General features: G+C 50.3%; 1 protein-coding gene across 4 annotated transcripts in view; it reads left to right on the top strand.

Moving 5' to 3' along the window:
- lt (vacuolar protein sorting-associated protein light) overlaps positions 1-14083 on the top strand; it is a 263565-nt gene that overhangs the window by 85939 nt on the left and 163543 nt on the right. For all 4 annotated transcript variants that reach the window (XM_045740821.2, XM_045740818.2, XM_045740819.2 and 1 more), the window contains exons 6-7: positions 8124-8290; positions 13689-13922. In XM_045740821.2, the coding sequence (XP_045596777.1) occupies positions 8124-8290; positions 13689-13922 (401 nt within the window). The remainder of the gene's footprint in view (positions 1-8123; positions 8291-13688; positions 13923-14083) is intronic.

Here is a 14083-nt window from a genome sequence, read left to right as displayed (position 1 = left end):
GAAGGTAGGCACCCCAAAACAAACTCCTGTTCTGGTCAAATTATCGCGACCGAAAGCCGAACAGGTGGACAGAACTCCCCAAATGAAAATGAGCAAACTAGCATAACGTCGTCATGTCGCCTCGCCGCTGTCTGCGCAACACCCACCCCCCCTCCCCGGGAGGGGGAAGGGGAAGCCCCAGACCACCCATCGGCAACGCAACATACAGTTCTTGGCTGATGGAAGTCTGGTGCAGTCATGCCTCTGGCTCCAGTTTTTCATTGCAGCTCTGTGCCTTGTGGTGTGGGCTGTCCCTTCAGGTGGTGTGTGTGCCGGGAGTGATATTCCACGGTACTTGGGCTGCATGCACCTGGGGTCTCCTTCCCTAGGTGCGCTGTAAGTACTGCCCTTGGGGTTTGAGACCACCTTCCAGAAGTCTCCTCGGGATCTGCCTCCGCTGTGCCATTTACTGCTCGGTATTTGGCCACCCTTGGGGTCAGCTGGGGCTTTTTCTTACCCTTGTTTGTCTCTTGAGTAAGGAGTAGTTTTCGTCACTGGCAGGGGCGCAAGGTACTGCACAGCTAGTTTTCACCATTAACATCGGCCGGCTCTGTTCCACCTGGGTACGATGTCCTCTTGCGGGGTTTTTCTTTTGTTTTTGTTTTCTGCCTGGTGGGGGGTCTGCCGTTGTCGTCCCCCATTGCTGTTCTTGGGGTGTCTTTATCTCTTCCTTTGTGTGGGTGGTCCTCCCCACTTGGCCCCCGTGAGTAGGCCAAGCGGGGAGTTCAGCTTTAGGAGTTTTATTGGTAGACTTAGGTGCCTGTTCGCAGTACCCTGTCTGGGCTTCCCTTTGGGTTTTACCAAGGCTAAGGGCCCTGGGAAACCCCACAGGGGCTACGTGGTCCGATGGATGTGACCCCCCCCCCCTCCCCCCCCCCCCTCCCCCCCCGAGTCCCCTCTCGCATCTTGTGAGTTTGAAGGCTGCTCTGTTCCCTAGTTTCAGGGTGACAATCACCGGTTTTACCTCTGCCATGCTGCCTGTTGGGTCGGTGATTGTTTTGACTTGGAGTCGTGCGACATGTGTTGTCTGTTTGTACTCCAGTTCACCCAAGCTATTGATGATGATATGCGGGTGCAGGCAGCTAAAGCGTTGCATGCTAGGTTTAGATTGGTGAAACGCAATCGGTTGGTTGCGATCCCAGATGCCCCGAGACTGCCCTGTTTTGGTTATAGGGACCTGGACTTGAGGCTGGGAGTTGCTTCGGAACTGGTTCCATATGCCCCTCCTAGCCCTTCCCAGTCTGTAGTTCATTTGACCCCCCCCTCCCCCTTGCTTCCGGCTCCAAAGCGTCTGAGGGTTTCGGAGTCGGGGCAGGGGTCTAGTTGGTGTTGAGACTCGAGCGGTCTTGGGGGTGTCCCCTTTTGGGGTTGCGGTGGAGTCATTCGACCCTTGTCCTTCTGCTTGAGATTCTGGGTCTGGCCAGTTGGCCCCCTTCGTTCCTACTTTTTCGGCAACTCCCACAATTTCTTTGCAGGTGGGGGGTTTGGAGGCCGGCTCGGTCCCGGGTCCTCAGGGGTGAGGTTCCCGAGGTTGGGGAGGGGTTGACTTGGGGACCTTGGGCCCCATTGGATCCCACATGGGTTTTTCTGCCCTCAGAGTGGGGCTTGGTGTTACAAGGATGAGGGGGTTCTCTTTCGCTCCTTTCGCGTACGAGTTGGATTTGGTGTCCACCCCTCCCCGGGTTCGGTTCCGTCTTTCCGGAGGTTTCCGGCTTCCCGCGTCTCGTCTTCTGAGGTGCGGGAGGCCTTGGTGGCTTACCTCCTGCTCGACCCGGATTATGCTTTCGTGATGGATCTGCGTTCCTTTGTGTATGGCTCTTTTAGTTCATACTGGGTTTGTTATAAGGTTCCAGAATCGTCCTGGTTGGCAGACTGTCCTCTTTTCTTGTTGGAGGCTTGGCACACATTTTGTCGGTCCCGCGCATTTGAGTGGTGAGAGACTCTGTCGGCGTTTCAGGTTTTCCTGGGGGGGCAACTTTGAGCATCTCAATGCTTGTTTGTTTGCCCCTGCCCTTCCGCGGGATGTTGGTGTCATGAAGCTTCATGTGCAGGTTTCTTTCCTTTCGGCTGCCTTGATTGCGAAAGATTTGCGTACTCGTGGCCTGCTTTCTTTGGCCCTGCGTGTCTTTTCCCCTCTTCAAGCTGTCCTTGGACTGGCTTGAGTTGGATGTGGGGGCACTAGGGGCTGCTGCCAGGTCCTGTGCGCTGCCTTCCACTCCTGCGTGATGCGGTTTCGCGGTTCTATGCTTCTCACCTCGTGTGTCAGCAGGCGGTGCTAGCTGCTTCCTTGGATTCAGCTTGAGCCCTGGCTTTTCGGTTGTCTTCGCCTTTTTTTCCGTTGCTGTTTGCCAAGTCTGCTGTGGTGCAGTACCTGCAGGCGGCCTCGGTTAATTGTTGGCCTATGTCTGAGTTGTTGTTGCCCAAGGGGGTTTATGGGGGGCTTTCCCGGAAAGGTCGTGCCAGGGCTTGGGGATCTTTTCGTCGTGATAGGCCATTGATACCAGATTCGGGGCGGGCGCGGCCTCTGGTTTCAGCTGTTTCTGGTTGGCGCGGGTATCTCCCTCTTCGCCGCTTGGGTTCTCACAAGCCGTGTCGGCCCTTTCGCGGTTCGTCCCATTGATGGGGCGATGGGGGGACGGCTCGCCCTGTTTGCTCGCATCTGGTCCCACGATTCATGGGCTTTTCGGGTTGTTTTGTGTGGCCTGTGGTGGCGTTGGGTGGCTCCACCTCCCTTGGGGGTTTCGGGGCTGGTGGGGCAGGCCTCTTCTCCTGCTCTTTGTCGGATCATATCGGAGTGGGTTTGCTTGGGCATGGTCGAAACGACGGCGTCACTCAGGTGGGTTTCTCACCTGTTTCCGGTCCTGAAACGGGACTGCGCAGACCTCCAGTTCATTCTGGACTTGTCCCGTCTGAACCTGTGGGTTTATTGCCCCTCCTTCAGGATGACTATTCTATCCCAGGTCCGTCTTCTGTTGGAGCCGGGCGCTTGGATGCCCGGCTCCAACAGCCCCCCTCCCCTGGACCTCAAGGATGCGTATTGGCATGTCCTGGTTCACCCAAGGTTCAGGGACTGCTTCAGTTTTGTTGTGGGGCATCAAACTTTCTGCTTTTGTTGTCTTCCCTTCGGGTTGAATCTGGCGCCTCGCGTTTTCACACGCCTTACTTGGGTTGTGGTTTCCCGCCTGCATTTGTTAGGTGTTCGGGTTCTGGCCTACCTCGATGACTGGCTGGTTTGGGCTCCCAGCCAGTCCGTGTGTCTGCTCGCCAGGGATCTGGTTCTTTCCCAGCTCGCCGGGTTTGGGTTCTTGGTGAACTGGAGGAAGTCCCATCTGGTTCCCTCTCAGGTTCGGTCTTGGCTGGGTCTGGTTTGGGACGCTCACACCACTTCCTTGTTTCTGCCTCCGGCAGCTCTGCTTTGCCTGCGGTCCCACCTTCGTCTGTTTCTGAGGGGTTCCCGGGTCACGCGGCGGTTGCTCAAGAGTTTGTGCAGGAGCCTGAACTTTGCCACGATGGTCTACCTGCCACACCCGAATCGGGTGTGGCTTTGTTGGCTGTTCTGGTTCCTTCGGGGATGGCCATTCCGCCTCTCTCGTGATCATTGGGTTCGGCCTGCGAGGGCTTTGCATTAGTTGCTGCGTCGCCGGCTTGCTCTGTTTTTTTGGGGGGGGGATTCAGTGCCTTGGCACGTGCCCGAGCCCTCGCTCGATGTGTACACGGACGCGTCATCTCTTGGCTGGGGTTTTGTGACCAGTGCTCATCAGGCCGGCCAGGGGCGGTGGGGTCCGTTCTTCGGTCGGGCTCACAGCACGGTCTGGGAGTTCGCGGCGGTGTGGTTGTTGCTCCGGAGGGTTTGAGTCGCTCTAGGATCTACAATCTGGCTCCGTTCGGACTGCTCCCTGATGGTTCATTTCCTGAACTGAGGGGGTTCGATGCGATCCTTGGCTCTTTGGGGTTGGTCGCTTCGGGTGACTCGTCTGCTGAGTTCACGGGGTTTGGATCTCCTGGCGGTTCATGTCCGGGGGGTGTCCAACGTCCTCATGGACGGCCTGTCTCTTTTTCCTTCCCCCTTTCCATGGAATGGACAGTCGACGCCGCCTCCTTCAGTTGGCTGTGCCGGACGTTCGGGACTCCGGACGTGGATCTCTTCACGTCGGCGTGGTTTGGCGTCTCCCAGTATACTTGGCGTCCTTCCCCAACTGCGAGGCCATCGGGGTCGACGCCTTCAGGCAGGACTGGACGAGGTGGGATTACCTTTACCTCTTTCCCCGGACCTGGAGCTGTTGCTCCAGGTCCTGGCTCGCTTGGAGACTTACCAGGGAATAGTTGTCCTTCTGGCTCCATGGTGGCGGGCCCAGCTTTGGTTTCAGGCGCTGCTTGCTCGGTGTCTGAACCCGAGGGGTCTTCCCACGGCTCCCTCTTTCAGTGGATCGGTCCAGCCCAGTAAGAGACTGGTTCGGTCTTCTCCTCAAGTCTTCACGTCTGGAGTTTATGACTCTGGTATATCATCACTTGTATGGTGAGCAGGTGGCGTCGTTGTTGGTCTCCCACCTACGTGTTTCGTCTCGGCAGCAGTATGGTGTTTCCTAGTGGTCCTTCCGGTTCTTCCTATCACTTCGTAGGTATTTTTCGGTTTCTGATAGGGTTGTTCTGTCCTCTCTCTCTCTCTTGGTTGTTCCAGGACCGTCTTGTGCCCAGCGCCTCGTATCATGCGGTGCTGGCGTAGCCGCTTCAGTTTGCTTTCGGTGTTGATGTTACTTCTGCCCCGTTCTGCAAGCTGTCGCAGGCATTGTTTCACCTCCGGTCTACTCGTGCGCCTCCTGAGCCGTCCTGGTCCTTGGACCGGGTGCTCTCGTTCCTCTCTTCTCCTCGGTTTGTTGTGGCCCCTTCTGTTCGGGATTTTTTTTCTAAAGCTCTTTTTCCTGTTGGCATTGGCATCTAGGGGCCGGGTAGGGAAGCTTCATGCTCTCCTCCGGCACAGGGGTTTCTGCTCCTTCGGTCCTGGTGGTCGTTTGTTCGGTTGCAGCCGTGTCCTTCTTTTCTGGCGAAGAATGAAATGGCTGCGTTTCGGAGGGGGCCTTGGGTTCTTGATGCTTGGTTGGTCAAGCTGGGGGTGCATCATGTGTTATGTCCGGTTGCGGCTCTCCACCGTTATTTGCGCGCCACGGCTGAGGATGTGCTTTGGGTTGATCCGGTTTCCCTTCTTCCCTTCCCGGGCTCGGATCTCTCAGGTTGTCTGCAGGGTTATTAAGTCTAACTGGCCTGCGGGTTATCCCCATGCCCACTACAGTCGTAAGTTTGTGGCTTTGGCTGCCGTTTTTGGCAACATGTCTTGGGTTGACATTCGGGTGCAAGGTTTTTGGAGGTCGAACATGGTCCTGGCTGCTCGCTACCTGGTGGATGTTCCGGGGCCAGGTAGGACCTGCTTTGTCTTGGGTCGGTGGTTGCAGCCAGTTGTCTCGACTTGGCGTTGAGGAGTGAGGATGAACCACCTTCCGGGTAAGTCCTTGTTTTTTCCTTATCTTTGGTAGTTAGCTCCGCGGGGCCAATGGGGCTTCCCCCAGAAAACCAGCATTGAATGTATTGAAACGCCATTTCTGGGTGACTCCCAGAGGCTCTCCGGCATCCCTCCCTCTCTCCGGTTGGTGGTGCTTTTTGTGTTTTTTGACATCCTGCCTAAGAACTGGAAGTTGGGTCGCCGACGGGTGGGTCTGGGGCTTCCCCTTTCCTCTCCTGGGGAGGGGGTGGGGGGTTCACAGACAGCTGCGCAGCGACATGATGATGTCATGCTAGTTTGCTAACTTTCATTTGGGGAGTTCTGTCCACCTGTTCGACTTTCGGTCGCTATAATTTTACCAGAATAGAGGTTTGTTTTGGGGCGCCTACCTTTCTGGGTGGTTGTCCCATCGATGGCAGACATAGAATGCTCCCAACCACAGGGGAAGTCTCTATAGGCCATTGCTTCTCGTGCCTCTCTAGAAGGGGGCAGGTTCTGGCTCATGGTCCCAATTAGGCAGAACTCCATGCATTGACTGATGCCAGACAGATACACATATCCATCCAGCCTGGATAGCTCCGAGGAGCCTATGGGACTCACCCAGAAAATGCCGTTTCATTACATTCAACGCTGGTATTTTGGTTTCTAAACATAAAAGTTTTTATTATATATCACGCCATGGGTTCCAAGAAAGTCAGTGGTAATATTCTACCTAAGAAAATAGTTGTGAGGATGACGATAGAGGAAAAAAATAGATCATTCATACTGAGACAATGTGGCGTCTCACTTGTCTTAACAGACAAATGTTAAAACATAAGGAAAAATAAGTGTCTATAGATGGATTCTTAGTAAGACAAGCAAGCAGTGAACCATAACCAGGTCCTAGTGATATGCCTGCTAAACGTAAGCGTGAGAGTACCCCAGAAATGTCATCACTGCTCTTATAATGGAAGGGGACTCCCCCTTCCTAACACGAACACCTCTCTTCCTCCTCCCCTTCCTCACTGTCTTCCATACGCTAACAATAGTCCTCAATAAAGGTAAAGTACCTACGAGTATTATTCAGTATAAAATGTATTTACTGTGGGGAGCCCCTACGGCTCCCTGGAGCTTATCGGGCTAATGTATGTTATATTAGACCAGGACATTAGCTATGGAGTTCAGACCTACCAGGGACAAGCGCCAGAACCTGGCGCCTTCAGAGAGGTTTCAGGGAGCAATGGCCCTGGAAAACCCCCTTGTAGTTGGAGGTTTTCCTTATCTGCCATCGACTGGGGTTAGGCACCCAGAAAGGTAGGCAAGCAAAACAAACCCCACATAGTAAGAAACTAAAACAAAAAACCAAAGAGAGGTAGAAACTCCCTACAATCCCAAGGAAACAAACAACACATCACACTTTACTGCCGCGCCTCTTGTCCGCACATCCCCCCTCCCCAAGAGAGGGAGGGGGGGACCCGTACCTCACAGCGCCGGCTGCCGGGGTTTTCAGGGTTCGGTGCCTTAGCGCCTTCCCGAGCCTTCGCTCGATGTGTTCACGGACGCATCGTCTCTCAGCTGGGGCTTTGTGACCAGTACTCAACAGGCCGGCCAGGGACGGTGGGGTCTGTCCTTCCGTCGGGCTCACAGCAAGGTTCGGGAGTTCGCGGCAGTCTGGTTCATGCTTCTGAGAGTTCGGGTCGCTTGGAGAGCGACCATCCTGCTCCATTCGGACTGTTCTCCAGTGGTTCATTGCCTGAACCGCGGGGGGTTCTCTTCAGTCCTTGCCTCTTTGGGGTTGGTCCCTTCGAGTGGTTCGTCTGCTGGATTCTTGGGATTTGGCTCTCAGTGTGGTTCATATCTAGGGAGTGTCCAACGTCCTGGTGGACGGCCTGTTTCGTTTCATTCCCTGTCATCCATTTCCCTAGACGGTCGACGATGACTCGTTTCGTTGGATCTGCCAGACGTATGGACTCCCGGACGTGGACCTCTTCGCGTCGGCATGGTCTCGGCGTTTCCCAGTTTATGTGACTCCCTTTCCCGACTGCGAGGCGTTCGCGGTGGATGCCTTTCGGCAGGACTGGTCAAGGTGAGGTTACCTGTGCTTCTTTCCCCTGGTCCAGCTGTTGCTTTGAGTTCTGGCTCGGTTGGAGACCTTCCCAGGGAGAGTAGTCCTTGTGGCTCCTTGGTGGCCAGCCCAGCCTTGGTTTCCAGCGCTGTTTGCTCGGTGTCTGAACCCAGGGCGTTTCCTCCGGCTCTGCCTTTTTCAGCAGGGCAGACCGGTCTGGTACGGGGCTGGTTCAACCTTCTCCTCTGCTCTTTGCGTCTGGTCTTTTTGACGCGGGTGTATCACCATTTCACCAGTCACGCTAAAATTAACGTTGGATGTAAGGTTCAAAATGCAAGGTACAGTACTTTATTTGAGTGGCAGATAGTAGTTCATTAAATTTTTAATGTCAAAACCTTAAACTGATACAGTATTACAGTATTAACCAAGAATATCATAATTATTAAGCCCACATGAGCATGCAGTAGGTTTAAAGACATGAAATTGCTTTCATTTTGTAAATGGCATTCCTGTTTAATCTTATTGTCTTATTCTGGTCTGCTATAGCCTGCCGTGTGATCAGTATCCTCCACACCTGTGTTGGCCTGATGACCGCACACTCATAGTGGGCTGGGGAGACTCTGTCAAGGTGTGCCGGGTGAGGGATCGGGTCACTAATCCTTCCCAATTGGCTCCTGGTCCGGTAGATCTTCCGCCCCATTATCTTGAGATTGGTAAGTCATGTTTATTCTTCAATTTACAGCATTACAGTTTTAGAGCATGTTGCAAATAATGTAGAAAATTGTTGTGATATAACTGATGATTGATAGGTTTCTTAGACTTTATCACCTTCAAATGCATAAAAAACCAGCGTTGAACGTAATAAAACGCTATTTTCTGGGTGAGACCCGGAAGCTCCCCAGAGCTTACTAGGCTGATATGCTAATGTCAGACTTTGGCATCTGTCATGTGTATGGAGTTCTATGGGCCTACCGGGGACCATGAGCCAGAACCTGGCCTCCTCAGAAGAGGCAAGGGGGATCAATGGCCTATAGAAAACCCCGTGTGGTTGTAGGCATTCTATGTCTGCCATCGACCGGGTCAGGCAACCAGAAAGGTAAGCATCCCAAAACAAACCCCTATTCTGGTGAAAATATTGCTACCAAAAGCCGAACAAGTGGATAGAAGTCCTCTAAAAGAAACGAGCAAACGATCATGACATCACACATCGCCACGCCGCTGTCTGCGCAGCTCTCCCCCTCCCCGGGAGGGGGGGAGCCCTAGACCCCTCACACCGACTATCCACCCTCAGTTCTTAGGCTGGATGTCAAAACACACAAAAAAACGCAGACGGGAGGGAGGGAGGGATGCCGGGGTGCCTCCGGGTCTCACCCAGAAAATGGCGTTTCATTACATTCAACACTGGTTTTCTGGGGGGAGCCCCTTCGGCTCCTCGGAGCTAACTACCCACAGAGGAAAAAACTTAGGGACTTAGCTGGGAGGCGGTCGCCGCTCACTCCTCACCTTACCCTGGAGTTGTTCCGGGGGGTTCCCTTGTTCCCTGTTTCTGGACTTGGGTCTCCTAGGTCGTCCTCAGAGTTCTTAAACTTAGCCAGCCTGTGGTCTATCCTCATGCCTATGAGGTTAGGAGGTTTGTTGCCTTTGTGGCAACATTTGGCTACATGTCCTGGGCTATTATTTAGGCGCTGGGTTTATGGGGTCGGACAGGGTCCTGGCCGTCCGGTTTGGTGCGTGCCGGCTCCTGGACATTCCTGTGTTGCTTTGGGTCACAGGTTGCGGCCAGTTGTCTCGACATCCCATTGAGGAGTTTGTGGCGGCCACCTCCCGGAGTGGTCCCTTTTTTACTTTTCTTTGGGTATGTAGCTCCAGGGAGCCATAGGGATTCCCCACAGACAACCTGCGTTGAATGTAATGAAACGCCATTTTCTGTGTGAGCCCCGGAGGCTCCCTGGTAACCCTCCCTTCCACTGGTCGGCGGTTTTTCGCGTCGATGGCAGATAAAGAAAACCCCCCCCCCCAACCACATGGGGGGGGGGGGTTTCCAGGGCCATTGCTCCCTGAAACCTCTCTGCAGGGGCCAGGTTCTGGCTCGTGGTCCCTGGTAGGTCCGAACTCCATAGCTAATGTCCTGATCTAATATAAAACCCTGGAGCCTGATAAGCTCCAGGGAACCTCCAGGGCTCACCCAGAAAATGGCATTTCATTACATTCAACGCTGGTTTTTTCTGGCAAAAAATAAGTTGACAGGCATCCAGAGAGGTTCTTTGGTGACTGATGCTTGTTTGGTTTGTTTGAGGTGCATCATTTATTACATCCAGATGCAGGTCTTGGCCACTACCTGCATGTCACCGGTTCTGTCTCGGTTAATGCTGTGTTGGTTGCATGTTTCCATGTTCCCAAGTTCAAGGCTCGCATTTATCATGTTGCCAGCATTTTCACCAAGTACTGTATAGCTAGTTTGCAGTTTACTATCGAGCTAACGATGTTCACAAATTTGCGGCTTTGGTCAAAGTCTTCTCCAACATGTCTGGGGCTTATATTCTGCTCGGGGGTTTTGGCACCTAACTGGGTTCTAGCTGCCAGGTATTTGGTCAGTGTTTCTGGTCCCAGTTAGTCGTGTGTGGCTTTGGGCAGCATCTTTCGGCCTGGGTTCTTTTCTTCATCCTAGTACCAGCTGTCTCCTCTTCTTCCTGGTAAGTCCCAATTTTGTTTTGTGGTTAGTTACCTTCAAGGAGCCACCTGAAGGCTTCCCACCACCCCGGTGTCAGAAACCCAGCGTTAAATATAATGAAATGCCACTTTCTGGAGGAGCCCCGGTGGCTCCCTGATTCCCCCCCCCCCCCTCCCTCCATGTTTTTCATCAGGTCCTGACCTGAGATGAGGAGCCAGCTAGGGCCATAGCCCTAGCTGGCTCCTGTTGGTGTTGAACACACATTTCCTGTTGGTGGTAATTGGTACTAAGAGTTTCTAGCTAATTTGAGTGAATCCCTTGTTCTATGTGAATCATTTGTGGAGTTGTTTGACAGTTTGAGGCTTCATTTTCTATGAACCCTCCAGTTATCTGTAATACGTCGCTGACTTTCTGGAGTGTAATTACCTAAGTGTGGTTACAGGATGAGAGCTACGCTCGTGGTGTCCCGTCTTCCCAGCACTCTTTGTCATATAACGCTTTGAAACTACTGAAGGTCTTGGCCTCCACCACCTTCTCACCTAACTTGTTCCAACTGTCTACCACTCTGTTTGCGAAAGTGAATTTTCTTATATTTCTTCGGCATCTGTGTTTAGCTAGTTTAAATCTATGACCTCTTGTTCTTAAAGTTCCAGGTCTCAGGAAATCTTCCCTATCGATTTTATCAATTCATGTTACTATTTTGTATGTAGTGATCATATCACCTCTTTTTCTTCTGTCTTCTAGTTTTGGCATATTTAATGCCTCTAACCTCTCCTTGTAGCTCTTGCCCTTCAGTTCTGGGAGCCACTTAGTAGCATGTCTTTGCACCTTTTCCAGTTTGTTGATGTGCTTCTTAAGATATGGGCACCACACAACTGCTGCATATTCTAGCTTTGGCCTAACAAAAGTCGTGAACAATTTCTTTAGTATATCGCCATCCATGTATTTAAAAGCAATTCTGAAGTTAGAAAGCGTGGCATAGGCTCCTCGCACAATATTCTTTATGTGGTCCTCAGGTGATAGTTTTCTGTCTAGAACCACCCCTAGATCTCTTTCTTTATCAGAATTCTTTAAAGGTTTCTCACATAATATATAGGTTGTGTGGGGTCTATGTTCTCCTATTCCACATTCCATAACATGGGATTTATTAACATTAAATTCCATTTGCCAAATGGTGCTCCATATACTTATTTTGTCCTGGTCATCTTGAAGGGCATGACAATCATCTAAGTTTCTTATCCTTCCTATTATCTTAGCATCATCAGCAAACATGTTCATATAATATTGTATACCAACTGGTAGATCATTTATGTAGACAGTATGTTACAGATGTGGTGTTGAATTGTCTCTCTCCCTACACTTCTAGGAGGAAGGGGGGCCAGATTCTAGCTCCGATCCCCCACTAGAAGAAACACAACTTCCGCGAAAGATGTGACATTTTAGCGTGAATCAGTCTCGGCATTTAACACTGGGGTTTTCAACATTTATGTATACATTTTCAGTACTATATATGATTATACAAGTACTGTATATTATATCAAATGACAAAACATGTTGAGTAAATTAAAGAACATTTTCAGTTACTGTATACCACATTTGCATGTATGATTCTAACGTGGAGGGGCCACATGACATGTTAGGCAAACATGAGGGGGGGGGAGGCCAACAGGTATTTAACCCTCAAACCGCGCATATCATATATAAATGATATCAGTGACAAAACCGAAACTGCGCACATCATTTATATATGATTTCGTGTCTAGCGCTATAATTTAAACACCCCGCCTGGGATAGGGGCAGCTATAGTACAGCCACGACCGATAGTTGCCAGATGCCACCTAGAAAAAAAATCCAGGCCAACATTCTTGGGTGTTACAGCGTCAGTATTGAGCAAGCCACCAAGGCTGGTACACGCCGCACGAGCTCACAGCACCGCTGTTCAGCTTGTGACCACAGCATCGCCTACAAATACCATAATATAAATGATACTGCTATTATTTAGCAGTGATAGTATTACTGAAGCCCCCTGACTGTGATAAAACTGACCAGATTCTGATAATAGCAGGATTGTGGTGATATTTAGCGCTGTGCTCCATGGAGGGAGGAGTAATGCTGTGGGAGGGAGGGTGGTGGCGATGTCTTCTGACTGTGTGTGGTCACCTTATATTGACTGCACTCACCATACCAGCTTAGTGGTTCGCCATGGTGAACACAAATGTAGATACTTATATATAACGTGTGTATAGAGTGAGATAACAGCGAGAGGAGTAGGTTGGGAGCCGCCATTTTGGTGAGGGAGGAGCGTCGTCTGCACAACTTGGCATGTTGTTTACTGATGGCCACTATGGTCTTTGGGCACCATACCAGCTTATTTGTTCAGGGATGGTGAATAAAACAGGTAGATACTTGTATATAATGTGTGTATATAGCGTAATAACACCACAAACAATATTGTTGGAGGACAAATATTAGTGCGTCTGGCCTTGAGGGCGGCCGCCGATCAGCTGACTGTGTGAGTAGCTACGTCTTATGGCCTTTACTCACCATACAAGCTTAGATGTACAGTTATGGTGAACAAAACATGTAAATACGTATATATAACGTCTGTGTATAGTGAATAAATACAGAAAGAGTATTGTGGGAGGTAAATGAGGGTGAGTGAGGTGGTGTTGAGGGAGGGAGTGGCAGTGAGTGGCTCGCTGGTGTTTGGCGTTCACTCCTCGTTGCTTTTTGACTCACAAGACCAACTTAGTAGTTCGTTATGGTGTACAAAACATGCAGATACTTATATATAACCTGTGTATATAGTGTAACAACAGCAAAACTATTTGTTTATTGTTTTATGAACATAATAATTAAATCACTAATATGCACACCATAATTTTGAGTACAGCGATGGTTCACACATTTTATAATATAAATATACCACAATTCACTGTACGGAATAATATTACTGCAAAAAAACTAAGAAAAAAATCAATCAGAGACATTGAAATAATTAGGTAATAATATATTTGTGGCATCTGCCGTCTGACAGCTCGGGCGGAGTAGACCTCGTCTGGCGAAGGCTCTGCCAACGCCCGTTTTATGCCACACTTCCCTACCCTATTGCGGCTAAAATATGCCACCTATGATTTTTTTGTTATTTTTTCCATGATCAGGGAACAAAATTGAACACTTCTATAAGACGAAAGAATTTTTTGGATTTTTTTTTTTTTTGTTGCGCCTGTGGGTGTGAATTCCATTTGGGTCCCTAGCGGTTTGAGGGTTAAATTCTAAGAACTAGAATATAACAAATCCAAGATTGGGGTTGTCCTTCACCATTTTATATTTTCAACATTGAACTTTATTTCATTGTTTCTTAGCTATAATCTGTTCTTAACAGAGTAACAACCATATTGTATATTCTAACATGTATGTTGTTTATATGTTTTCATCAGTTTACATGTTCACAACTGACTTCTACGTGTGTGGTGTTGGTCCCCTGGACGAACACCTGGTGGTCTTGGCATACAACAAACAAACCGATCTATCTCTGGCCAGCCTAGGGGTGGATTCCCGCAGACCGCAGATGCGTGTACTGGAGCCTCTGCAGGGAACATTTGAAGAGATTTCTAAGGATGTACTTGGTATAAGATGTTATCAAGAGTATAAACCAGCAAACTACCATCTTGGTATGTAAAGCGACTTTTTTTTTTCTTTGTGTTGTTTATTAAATACTGTACATTAAAATTTCACTCCACTTGGTATTCCTTTTATGTCTTTCATTTGTATATATATAAGAAAATTCCTTCACTATTTATGTCACACTTGATACTGAGGCATCATGAGGGGT

This window comes from Procambarus clarkii, chromosome 13 (assembly GCF_040958095.1).
Source record: "Procambarus clarkii isolate CNS0578487 chromosome 13, FALCON_Pclarkii_2.0, whole genome shotgun sequence".
NCBI lineage: Eukaryota > Metazoa > Arthropoda > Malacostraca > Decapoda > Cambaridae > Procambarus > Procambarus clarkii.
This window is presented reverse-complemented; position numbering and strand designations above follow the sequence as displayed.